At 38.4% G+C, this 12,574-nt stretch overlaps 1 protein-coding gene across 23 annotated transcripts in view; it reads right to left on the reverse strand.

The window, feature by feature from the left end:
• TACC2 (transforming acidic coiled-coil containing protein 2) overlaps nt 1-12,574 on the reverse strand; it is a 305,302-nt gene that overhangs the window by 39,921 nt on the left and 252,807 nt on the right. For 8 of the 23 annotated variants that reach the window (XM_056803043.1, XM_056803021.1, XM_056803097.1 and 5 more), the window contains 4 exons: nt 8,626-9,940; nt 5,771-5,806; nt 3,199-3,259; nt 230-533 (listed from right to left, as the gene is read on the reverse strand). In XM_056803043.1, the coding sequence (XP_056659021.1) occupies nt 230-533; nt 3,199-3,259; nt 5,771-5,806; nt 8,626-9,940 (1,716 nt within the window). The remainder of the gene's footprint in view (nt 1-229; nt 534-3,198; nt 3,260-5,770; nt 5,807-8,625; nt 9,941-12,574) is intronic. The other 15 variants (XM_016432669.2, XM_007478880.3, XM_007478878.3 and 12 more) reach the window with 5 other exon arrangements.

The following is a 12,574-nucleotide window of genomic DNA, read 5'->3' on the forward strand; positions in this document are numbered from 1 at the left end:
CTGCCAGCCTGGCCCTAGAGGACTCAACCCTTCTGGGCTGAGCCCTTCACAATCACCAGCAATGCAGGCAAAGAGAAGCAAAGCTCATATCAGGTGCTAGGACCCACCAGCCATGGTGGAATATAGCAGTTATAGCTTAAGGGGGCAGGGGGAAGCCACACATTAAATCAAAGTGCAGCTTTCATCTCCAGGGCTTAAAAAGAACATGTCAACTGGCAGCCCACATTACCTGGCTTCTGCTTTTCTTTATGGTCCTTCATTGCTTCTTGCTCTTTAGAAGCAAGTTTTTCCAGGCTGAGGTTGGGATCCAAATGGCCATTAATTTGCTTACCCTCTGTGGGAGAACTGAATTTGGTCTCATTTACAAAAGTTGACAGGTCAGAGGGCTGAGGATAATCTTGCTTGTCAGCTTCTAGCTCCACTGTCATACAAGTCCATTTCTGATTAGTCACGGCTAGTTTTTCTTCATCTGTTGCATGGACCACAGTAGAGATCACTGGAGGTGTTTCTGGTGTAGGCAGTGGAGTAGGATCCTGCAAGGTGCAAGTATTGTTTTTAATTCATTCTATTTTCCAATCAGGAATGCCTTTTCCAACCCAGAGCTTTGTCCTTTCCCCCAATTTTCCCACCAGCTTTTCCAGAATGCAAATTCTGATGAAGGGTCATTCTTTTGGTAAACTAAATATACCCCAATATCATTGTAATTTGAAGTCATCAATTGTCAAGAAATACTAGAAAACCACTTAAGGATCTTTTACAACTTTGAAAGTAGTTTTATTGGCTTTGTGGAGATAGAAATTGCTTTTTTTCCAATTACCCACAGGAAAACCCAAATAATACTTTAATATATTATATATGTATACTATATTATATGTTATTATATCATATTATACATATTCTATCACATGAATGTGATAGAATATATATAATACAGTCTTAAACATAATATATACTTGTAAGGTAGCAATTTCCCATTACTGTTAAAAGCAAACACAAAAAGACAATGGTAAGTCATAGATTTAGAGCTGGAAAGGATCTTCTGATAAAACTCCCTCACTGAACAAATGAGAAGATAGAGGATGAGAAAAGTTGTGATTTGCCCAGAGTCCTAAAAAAAGCTTGCAAGCTCTTCTGCCACTAAATCTAGGGCTCTCTCCCTCTATTCCCACGATACCTTAGAGAGCTAAGAGTGCTTATGTTCCTTGAAAATATAATAATCGGGAGAAGACAAAAACTCAAACAAAGAAAACTATTTAACATATTTGAAAATGAACTCCATTCCCACATTTCTATGAGAAATTACTTCTTAGTCCTCCTGTCAAAGCTCTAGTATATGTTTTGATGCAAGAGTAAATGTGAAGAGCAGCAAGGTAGCTCAGTGGATAGAGAGCCAGGTCTAGAGTTAGGAGGACCTTGGTTCAAATCTAACCTCAGACATTTCCTATCTTAACCCCAATTGCTTAGCCTTTATTGCCCTTTTGCCATGAAACTAATACTTAGTACTGATTCTAAGAAGAAAAGGTTTTTTTTTTTTTTTTTAAAGAATGAATTATCTGTACAACTAAATCTTGCTAGAGATTCTGCTAGGAGTTTTGAATAGAGGGTTCAAATACACAATACCACCCTAACCAGATTAAAATGTAACTGGGAAATGTTTAACAAAATAAATAAAAATAAATAAATTTAAAAGAAAATAAATAATATCAATTTGGGGATTCCTAAGACAATATGAGGGGCATGCAAGGATCTATTTGTATTTGTTTGAAAACACTGTTGTCAAACTGGAGATCATTATCATTCATATACTCACTGTACTCTGACCTTCACAACTGAGATATTTTCAAAGTACTTCAAAGACTAACTGGTCAGAATAGAATGGCATAAAATAAACTGCACCTGTTCCTCTAGAGGCCAACTAAGGTTTTCTGAAACTATCTTCTTATTCCCCCAAAGAATGATCTTCCATAATTAGAATGGATCTAAATAAAGGAATGAGACATGAATAGAAATAAATTGTAATATGAGCAAAAATGAAGAAAGTGGAGGGGGCAGATCAAAGTGGAAGAGGCAAGAAAGATTCAGGAATGAAAAGATCCCTTTTGGCTGGGAAATTGAAGAGATGTCCAGAAACTGATTCTTAATAGCCTATACATTTTGCCTGGGCAATAAAAGAAAGGAAAGATTTCACCAGTAAAAAGAAACGTGTTTCAGGTCCAGAGTATAGATATAATATAAATGCTTGGAGGTCAGAGAAGGCAGGGCAAATTTAGGAAATGTGAGGAATCCATAAAGGGGAATAGGAAACACCTTGGATGTGAGAGTCAGGGGTTTATATTGTATCCTTTATGCAACAGGTAGCCAGGGAAGGATTTTGAATAGGGGAGCTGATGGATTTATGGATTACAAAGATTACATTGGCAATGATGAAGAATGTCCTAGAGGAAGGAGAGACTAAAGGCAGGAAGAACAATCAGGAGACTATTAAAATAGTTGAGAAAAGAAATAGGTAATTAGAGTTTAAAGGAGATGAAGCTAACAGAAATGTAAATCAAGGGATAGAAGTGAAAAAAATCCATAGAATATGGCAACTATCTGGCAAAGAAACAAATCTTGGTTCAAAGAAAATCTCCTTAATAATGAAAATGACCAAAAAGGAGAATGAGTGGCTTTGAGTCAAGCAGTGGGTTATTCTTTTACTAGAAGTCTATAATACATACAGGCTTGATGACCACATGTCAGGAAGATGGTAGAGGGGATAATGGTTGGGATTAGATGGTCTATGAGGTCCCTTCCTTCATGATGACTGTGATTCTGTCACTGAAGAATGACTCAAAGCAGGCAAAGTAAAACTTGCTTTCTTTAGTTCCTCACAATAACAATCCAAATGCTCCATACAAGACTCTGCCGATTATAATTTTTACAAAACACTTGCACATCTATTATTTATTTAAATCTCACAACAACCTTGTGAATTACACAGGGAAAGTATTAATCCCTTGTTTTAGCCCAGAGATGATAGATCGGAAGAGAACTCTGGGTCTTTTCACTAAGACCTCCCATGCTGCTGCCCCACTAGAAACTCATCCATAATGAGTGGAAAATTTACCCTGAACTCACCTTAAGGGATTGAAAATATTTATTTCAGAATAAAACTCCCCATAAGCAATGAAATTATAATATGAGAAAAATATTATGTACCTGTGAAGGTGGATCAGACAGAGGAGACCGTTTTGGCGACTTTTTCACCCTAAATGTATCACTGAAAACAAAATTTAAAATGTAAACAGAACAAACAGAGGCATAGGGAACCCCAATGCAATACAAAGCGGACTACCACTGCCATTCCTGCTAGCCCATCCTGCTCCATACTCCCATGTACACCACACCAGCATTACTGAAATACATCCCTCCTGAAAATAAATTCTCTTTTTAGCAACTACTACAAATTTGTCCCCAAGAAAAAGTAAAAGAAAGCCATGTCTATAACAAAGGGATGCCATTTTGGAGAAGGGATCCAGAAAGTGAAGCTGAATTAGGGTAGAACTATAACTACATTCAAAAAGCCAATGTTTTAGCCAATTAATTGTATTTGTCTTATTAAAAAAAAAAACATTAGACCAAGCAAGGGGAAAAACTGATGGGCTCATTGTCTCTAAAAATATTCTCCCTTTAGTGGAAGGGCCATAATATATTTCTCAAATATTACCTCACTTGACTTCACAATATGCCTACAAAGCTGATGTTATTGTATTCCTTTAATAGTTAGTCAACTAGAGTAGAACTCACAACCAGATTGACAGACTGGTAGTAGCCTGCCACAAAAATGAAATGTGAGGGTCAACAAGTGCTTCTGAAGGCTATTTAAAGCATCTCTTTATTTTAAGAACAATCTATCTGTCTATCTGTCTATCCACATATATGTACCTCTATTGCATAATGTATATGTACATGCACATAGATACAGTCTCAATTCTCTTGGAGGGCATAAGTATGATAGGTATACTAGAGTTTAATCATACCAGCTTGTGAGAAGCAATTGGTACACTTTCAGTGTGACATACTTTGGCAGTCATTAAGCACCATAAATCAGGGTTTGGTTAATTGTTTCATTAACTGTATTGACTGAATAAAGATAGAAAATGTTAATAATACAGATTAAACTTGAAAGTGTATCATGCTTTCATGTATTTATTTATTCTTTTGGATAATAAACTGCTTACCATTTACCAAGATACCATTGACCTTGACAAAAGGTAGCAAGATGTACTAGGTAGCTTCCCAAGATCCCATGGCAATCTATAGACTACCCAGGGATAGTTTCAGTTTCTGGACTTCCTATCAACTTAATTCACTGAGAATCTTGAAGTATGGGAGTATCTCATTTACCAAACTCCTGCTACACCACAGTTACCATGTAAGCTTAGGAGAAGTGAGAGATGGATACATACAAGAAAGAGCCCAGGAAGCAGAGTATAACATATTAAAATACAACAGCTTGGGTAAATAGACTAGAATATTTTTAGGCAAGTACAGAATCCATTTTTACATTCTGTACCACAGCCATAAGAATTATTATTATATATCCCTAAGGGTTGAGCTGTGATTACATGAGGGAACTGACTGCTATGCTCATCATAACCTCTTTTTAAGTCTCCCACCTATTTTGCAGTGTAACTTTTAGCAATCAAAATCTTCACTTTCTTTCAACCAAAATATTCCAACAATGGCATTGTTATATTAAAAAGTAAAACACTAAAGCAAAAAAGCAACTTCTCTGAGAGCAGTCAATTGAGAGGTCTCCATATATAATTTTTAAGCATAAAAATATACACATTGTATGTATATTCTTTACACCTTAAAAGTTCTTCTGAAGGATCAATAAAGTCCCCTTTGCAGAAGAGACCGAGGTAAAGCAAGTATCCTTCCCTAGGGCATTGCCAGATACTTGTTTAAGATCATGCTGGTTTTCATAATTAAGGAAAAGAAGAAAGAGAAGCTACCTCCCTCTTATCCACACCTGGGCCATTTGATAGAGCTCTGTGGGCCAGGGCATAGCAGCAAAAGCTTAGAGTTGATCAGCTTTGCTTTCATCAAAGCTTAGAGCAACCATACATGAATGCCAAGGGTGCATTCCAACTGACAGCCCATCAATGTCTTTGAAGACAAGGAGGGGGAATGTATGAAGGGCTATGGATTGCTTTATCATCCGTGCACACAATAGTTAAAAAGAAAGAAAAAAATAAAAGATTTCTGGCCTAAGGGCTTCTGGATCTGAGAATTTTGTGTAAGTTTGTAATTACTAAAACATTTCAATGCTGCCCATTAGAAAGAGCAAGCCATACTCCAGGACTGGTTGTGAGTCTAAATCTATGGATTCAAATTTTGGTGTATAGTTGTAAATTGAGTCACGGTGTTAACCAAAGCAATCTTCTACCCATCCAACCAATGAGGAAAGGGAAAAAATGCAAAGAAAAAATGAAAGAATAGGTTTACATGATAACATTGGATGTAGGGAGAAAAAAAAATTTCATTCCCAAGAGGCAGGCAAGCAATTTCACTTGTGTGAATCATAACAAACAAAATGATGACTCACAATACCATGAAACCCCATGCCCCATAATTCCCCCATCATGCGACAAAAATATTATGGAACAGCCATGAATTATAAACAAAGAAAGTTCAGAAGCCAGAAAGAAATGGGGGTGGGAGATGGGGGGGTGAGGGAAAGCCCTTTATAGCATAAGAATCTGATTCCATTAAGTTTACTTACAACAGAGAACATACAGACATCACATCTTCTACCATCCTAAGACAAAGAAGACAAAGAAAAAGAGAGACAGACAGAAGGAACTGACAAAAAAGATAAATCTGCAGACAATTGATTATTAATGTGTTAGGAAAAAAATCATCATCCACTGTGGACCCTGTTGAAAAAGCCTTAAACATTCAAGATGGTAGGAGGAGGTAGACTTTCTGGGAAATGTCTTGATTTAAGCCTTCCAGTTTTTCTTGGCAGATCTTCAAGGCTCAGAACCTCCCAAGCCATCAAGTGCTGCCCCATATATGGCAGGGGGCTAAGGGGTAGGGAATGAGAGTGAAATACTGCTCAGAACAGCTCCATCTTGTCTTAGCCTGCTTTTTTGCCTTTCTTGGTAGCCCCAGTGCCTGGCACATAGTAGACACTAAATAATGCTTACTGGTTTGACTTGGCAACATATGCCCAGGAGCTCTCAAGGAGATCAATAGTGGGGCTGGGGATAATAAGTTGGTGCACAAAGAATCAATTTTCTTTTAGCATATGTCAATTCTATTGATCCTTTACCCTTCCCTCTCCTCCCCAAATGCTCCATGTCTTTCATCCTCCCTCCCAAAAAGAGAGATTTGATGTCAGGCATTTCAAATGACAAGAACATGCCTTCTTTCCATTTGAAGCTTGGGGTATAATGACTTCTGCCACTGATTCTGCTTCTCTAAGGATAAACAGAGACAGGAAACCTCCTAATCAGTTCCCCTAGATTGTCTGATCCTGCCCTCCTGCTAAGGGTGATTTCAAGGCTATCTCCTTCTAGATCTACACACGATTGTCCTGAGACATTCTGAGTTCTCCTCCTATGTTAAATCCTGGGCATGTTCTGACCACAAGCTGAGCTGGCCACCTGTTCCCTATCCATGGCTAAGAGGATAGACAGAGGGCAGCAGCTGTCCTTTGCTCTATGGCAGCTCAGCATGATGACTGGACACAAAAGGACTATGAAATCTTCAAAGGTTCCAGGCACAGAACCCCAAATGGAGGAAAAGTACAAGGTTTCTAAGCAGATAACAGCACTAGACTTAGATTCAATACCTTTACTAAGGAGCCAGCTGGCTTCTGAATCTGGAATGTCACCCATGAATTCCTTCTAAGGGGAGTGACAGGGACTGAACCTGTGATTTCGAGCATAGGGGAAACTCGTGGGATCTTAGATAGAGTGATAGAAAGTCCAACCCCTTCATTTTATAGATGAGGAAACTGAGACACAGAGAGGGAATTTGCCAAAGGTCCTACTGCTAGGCAGTTAGGTGGCACAATGGATATAGTACTGGGCTTGGGAGTCAGAAAGACAAATTCAAATCTGAACTAATTTACTAGCTATGAGTGGGCAAACCACTGTGGGTTTTAAAAATATTGTGGCCAAGGGACTTCATTTCCCAGCATTCTTTACTCTTCCCGGAGTTCCCTTATCTTGCATCCCTATGTTGTGCCTTGGCATGGGTTTGTTTATAAATTTGCTGAAACCTACACTGCAGGGCTTTTTTTCCCCCTTTGGCTCAAGCAAAGAAGGCTGGTGAGTCTCTGGCTCTTTGCTCTGCTCATTCGGCTGAAGGAACCCCTTTTCTCTCTCACTTTGTTGTTATTAAATCCTATAAATTTAAATACTTGGAGTATTCATTCATTTTTAGTCTTACATCACTTAATCTTTGCCTCAGTTTCTTTATCTATAAACTGAGGTTAATAATATTTTCCCTTCAGGATTGTTATGAGGATAATATTAGATAATATTTGTAAAGAATTTTGATTTATGTAAATTCTAGCTAGTTGGTAGCTGTAGTAGTAGGGCTGGTGATGATGGTAGTAATAATATTGGGTGTGGTACTAGAATTACTACTACTACCGTCTGAGTTATAATCTCAACCCAGGTTTTCCTGACTCCCAATCCAATACTTCATCTCCTACACAATAAATAATATCTCTACCAATGCAAAATAACATTCTTTTCTACAACTTATAATCTTATAGAGGTTGCCTAGAGAGCTCACTGTAGTCAATATACATCTAAATTTTAAAATGCATTACTTTTAGTAATTATTTTTAATGGTCTGATAAAATTTGGAAATAACTGTTCCCTCCTTTAAAGTATTATTTGTTCCACTTGGAAGACTAGGGTTTGGGACTTTTGATTGCAAACAGCTTTAGGGTGAGGAGCTAAAGTGCTGGTGCTAGTCCCAGCAGTCCAAGGGAAAATGGTGCATTTTTCTCTTCTAAACCAAAGAGAGTGAATAAGTTCAACAAATGAGTTGGTAACCCAAAGGTCCACAGATTTTTCTCAAGTGTGATTCTAATTTCCCATTTTGTGGACAGAAGAGAATCACTACAAAAGGGTTACAAACATTTTATAAATAAAAAATTGGTCAGGCTTCCTGGTCACTCAGCCATTTCAGGAAACAAATTTGTACACGGATGTGCAAAGCGAAAGTTTTTCTCTTAGAATTCAGTGCATAAAGGACCTGTTTCTTTTTTTTTTTTTTAAGGATTTGGTGTTTGTCCAAAATAATAATGTTTCTGGTGTCAAAAATTAATAAAATATTAAAAACACTAACTTAATAATACAATAGCTCAGGGATCCAAATCTTTAAGGAACTTCTTGATGGTAGTTCTTGGATGTGCAGCCTTTAAATGATTGAGAAAATTCCATCAAAACTGCTGCAAAGAATTGGGCAAAATATTCTCCCTATCCAATGTCATTTCCATAATGACTGAAGCCCAGGCAAGAGTCTTCATAAATATATCCAGACACTAGGATGAGAATCATTCTAATATGCATTATCCCTTCAGAAATCCTTATACAACTCTACCCTTGAACTTACGTCTTTAAAGGCGTCTTCTTTTTCTTTGCAGGCTTGTTGACACTGTCTCCTTCTACACCATTGGTTTCAACAGCATTGGCTGGGATCTCAAAAGAAGCTGGGGACTTAGAAGGGGAGCTAGAGATCTTAGAAGATGACTTAAATGGGTCAATGGAGTCATCACAGACGTCAGCATCAAAGTTGTAGGTCTGTTGAGGCAGTTTGGGAGACTCTTGTATTTTTGTAGTGGAAGAAAAGGGGTTAAAGTTGGGATCATCCCATTTATCTATATCAAAGGTATAAGAGCCTTTGGAGATAGGGATTTCATTCGGGTCAACAGGGGACTTGGTGGGTGAGGCAGGAGCATTATCAAGTTTTTCCACTGTCTTTTTAGTCTTTGGCCTCCTTAGTGGCATTTTGGCAACTGGCTTTTTACCTATCTTTTTGGGAGGCGGAGTTTCCAACTGGTCGTCCCAACTTCCTTTATCTTCAGAATAGTCAAACTCCAGCCTTACAGAGAGCCCTTTGGCTGGAGAGTTCTCCTGCCCTCCAGTATCAGATGGGGTCACCTCCACTGCTTCAGGAGCAGTGGCCAGAGGCAATGTTTTCTTCCCAATTGGTGGTGAATTCTGTACTTTGGTGCTGCCAGTGGTTGGTGGAATATCCCCTTCTGCAATATCAGGGTCCAGGGGATAGGTAGATTTTGATCCAACAGTAGTCTCCAGTGGGCTCTCCTCTGAGAGTTCTGGTCCTGAACCTTCTATCTTACCCAAGTCAATATTTGTTTCAGATACTGGATTTTCCTCACTAATAACAGGACTCTCTTCCACTGGGTCTTGTTGTGTTTCTTTGACCAGTGGTGTTTCTGTGGGTTTTTTGGTGGCCGGTTTCTTTTTTAAGGAAGGGGGTCTGGGTTTTTTAGTTCTCTTAAGGGTACTAGAAGCACTAGTTGTACCTGTGGTGTATGCATCAGCTGCTACTGCCACTGCCTCATTATTTTCCAAAGAGGCAGAACCAGCACCATCAAAGTCACTAGCTTGCAAACTGAGAGATCGGGACAAAGTGGATCTGGAGACTGGGACAGAATCTGTCGATTTTCTCCGGACATTCACTTTGGAGTCCCGATTCTTGGCATCTAAGGAGTTGGGTTCCAAGGTCTGAAAAGTATCTACCACTTCAATATTATCGAAGTCCAAGTTGTATGTCCCACTGCTGGCTATTGGTTTGTCTTCATCAAAGACGGTGGAGAAAGAATGTGATGGAGGACGGAAAGGGCTTCCTTCCACTGATTCACTATGCGGCACATCTGGGAGGGAAACCGTCTCAGAACACAAGCCTGCAGGAATAGAAACAAACAGGTCAAAGATGTTCAACTTTGCCTTTTCCTTTCTTTCCTTCAGTCAGAACTTTAAATTTTCAGAGCTAATGAGGAAATTTCAAAGCAACAGCATCAGCTAAAAGGGAGGCATAGTTCTTTTTCAGGGGTCCGCTGGAATGCCTACTAGGTTAGGCTGCAAGATTTTGAGATTCCATTTTCCCAACTTAATAAATAATTTCAGGCAAGTTCTAAAAAGAGGAAATAATGAATTGCCCACGAGAAACTACTGGATGTGTCCAGCAACCTGAAAAAGTATAATTTCCTAGCTCTGTTTTCCCATAGCTGGAAATCTACTCATGAGAGGGAAGAGAATGAACTTGGGGTTTCCATGTTAAAAATTGGATCAAGTAATTTCTAAACAATAATTTATAGCCCAAAGAGTCCTCTAGAGGCATCTTTCTCTCTTTGAAATTAGGGGCACTTAATGTTCCTGCAATTAGCCCCAGTAGCACATAGTATGAATTTTTTTTAATTAGGGCATGATGATCTCCATTTGTAATGTTTCCCCAAACTACTAAAATATTGTGACCTCAATTTTTAAACCCTTACCTTCTGTATTATAATCAATACTAAGTATTATTTCCAAGGTAGAAAAGCAATAAGGGCTAGGCAATTGGGGTTAAGTGGCATGCCCAAGGTTATACATTCAAAATTGAACCCAGGACCTCCTATCTCTAGACATGGCTCTCTATCCACTAAGCCAACAAACTCATTTATTAAGGGGAGAATATTATTACTAGGTTCACTATTACATAACTTAAGACACTGAGAGACAAATCCTTGTCTCTTGAAATACAACTTTATATAACTATAGCTAAAAATTAATATATATATATATGACCTTCTGTAGCCTCCCCATAATATAGGAATTGGTTCAGTCTTTCAATATCACCATTTAAAGTCATTTCCCTATACTAAATCCAATTTATGCAAGTATTAAACCTTAGAGAAACCTCCAATTTCCCTCATTTGGGGAAAAATGCAAATTTGAAATCAACAGCAAAAAAAAATTTTATAGAATCATTCCTTTGTCAATGTATATACCATTTGGGATAAAAGTAATATTGGATACCAAAAGTAGTAAATCAATATATTTTTCCATATTGCACAGAAAAGTTTTCAACTCGAGGCTCCTCAAAGAATAATTTGATGGGAGGGCCACATGGTAGGTGTAGGAGAGAAGGGAAGCAATGAAATAGGCTATAGAAAAAAACGAACCATGAACTAACATGCTTTTGCTCTATAATGAATACTATGAAAGCTGTATTCTTTTAGACACACAAGAAGATAACCTGAAGCTATGGTCTCCAACCATATGGCCTAACCTCTCTTGGGAGAGAAGATAACCACAAATAGCACTTACTATCAGTGAAAATTCCCACATTTTAAAAACTATCTGTTCTGTACAGATGGAAAAGCTCACAGAAGAGCAATTATTACTCCAATATCCAGTAGGACAAAGTGGGAGGTTAGCAATGAAGCTTAGCAAATTCCAAATGTGACATGATGCTTGCTCAAAGTACAAAATAATTTTCATTCCATGAGGACCCCAGCCCAGAAAACCCAAATAAAATGCTCCTTGTAGCCAATTCCAACTTTCCACATTTGGGTCCAGCTGATTTGAATTGGACAAGGCTAGCTGAAAGGAAGTTAGGATGGTACTTGGAAGCATCCAACCCTACATTATCATGCACAGGTGGCAAACTGTGTCAGCTCTCAGCCATGCAACCTGAGGAAAGGTGAAGTTGTTTTTTTAAACCTCTTACAAATTTCTCAGTATTGGTGCTGGTCAAGAATACCACACCACCTCCCAAAGGAAAATATGCAGATGTATAGTCACAAGATAAAACAGAAGAAAGGAGAAGATGCTCACAGGAGAGTCAACAATCCAATGTGGAGTGTACCTTTGGCTGTATCAATACAACATGAGAAAAAATGGTCAATTCAGACAGTTCAGTAATAGAAAGCAAACCCCCCAAATAAAGCTAGTGGTTTACTATCACCCATCTCAAATGCTGGTTGCTAACATGAATACTACCCTAAAGAAACATCTAACCTAGTTCATGTAGATATCATGGACCCAACCTAGATGCAAACATCTGAAGCAACTGGAGAACAAGTCCAAGGAAATGCATAGTGATGCCTAGGTTGGTTGGATGGTGGATTCTGGATGCATAATTTCCCCCTCTGATAGTCATCAAAGCATTTTCCCCTAAAAATACATTATACATTTCTTTGTCATAGTATAGAATATACTGAACATATTGGACCTTTTTCTAGATGTCTCACAATCAATATGAATAAAAATGAATAATAAAACACTGTATTTGCTGGTACCAGCAAAGTCCTCTGGGGCTCCTAAAAAACACCTGACTCAATTTGTCTTGATTCTGAATTGCTCTGCTGACCTAACTGCTATTTCTTTTGTCTTCATCACCATGGGTACTCACTTTTAGCAGTCACGCCTTACCCTGTTCAGTGGATTTGCTGCTGCTCCCTTCCATATTCCTTGCTACCTGGTATCACCTTTAGGCTAGTTATCCAGGAAGCTTAAAGTTATCTCTGATTCTTATCTTTCCCTCACCTGCTTTC

Source organism: Monodelphis domestica, chromosome 1 (assembly GCF_027887165.1).
Source record: "Monodelphis domestica isolate mMonDom1 chromosome 1, mMonDom1.pri, whole genome shotgun sequence".
NCBI classification, from domain to species: domain Eukaryota; kingdom Metazoa; phylum Chordata; class Mammalia; order Didelphimorphia; family Didelphidae; genus Monodelphis; species Monodelphis domestica.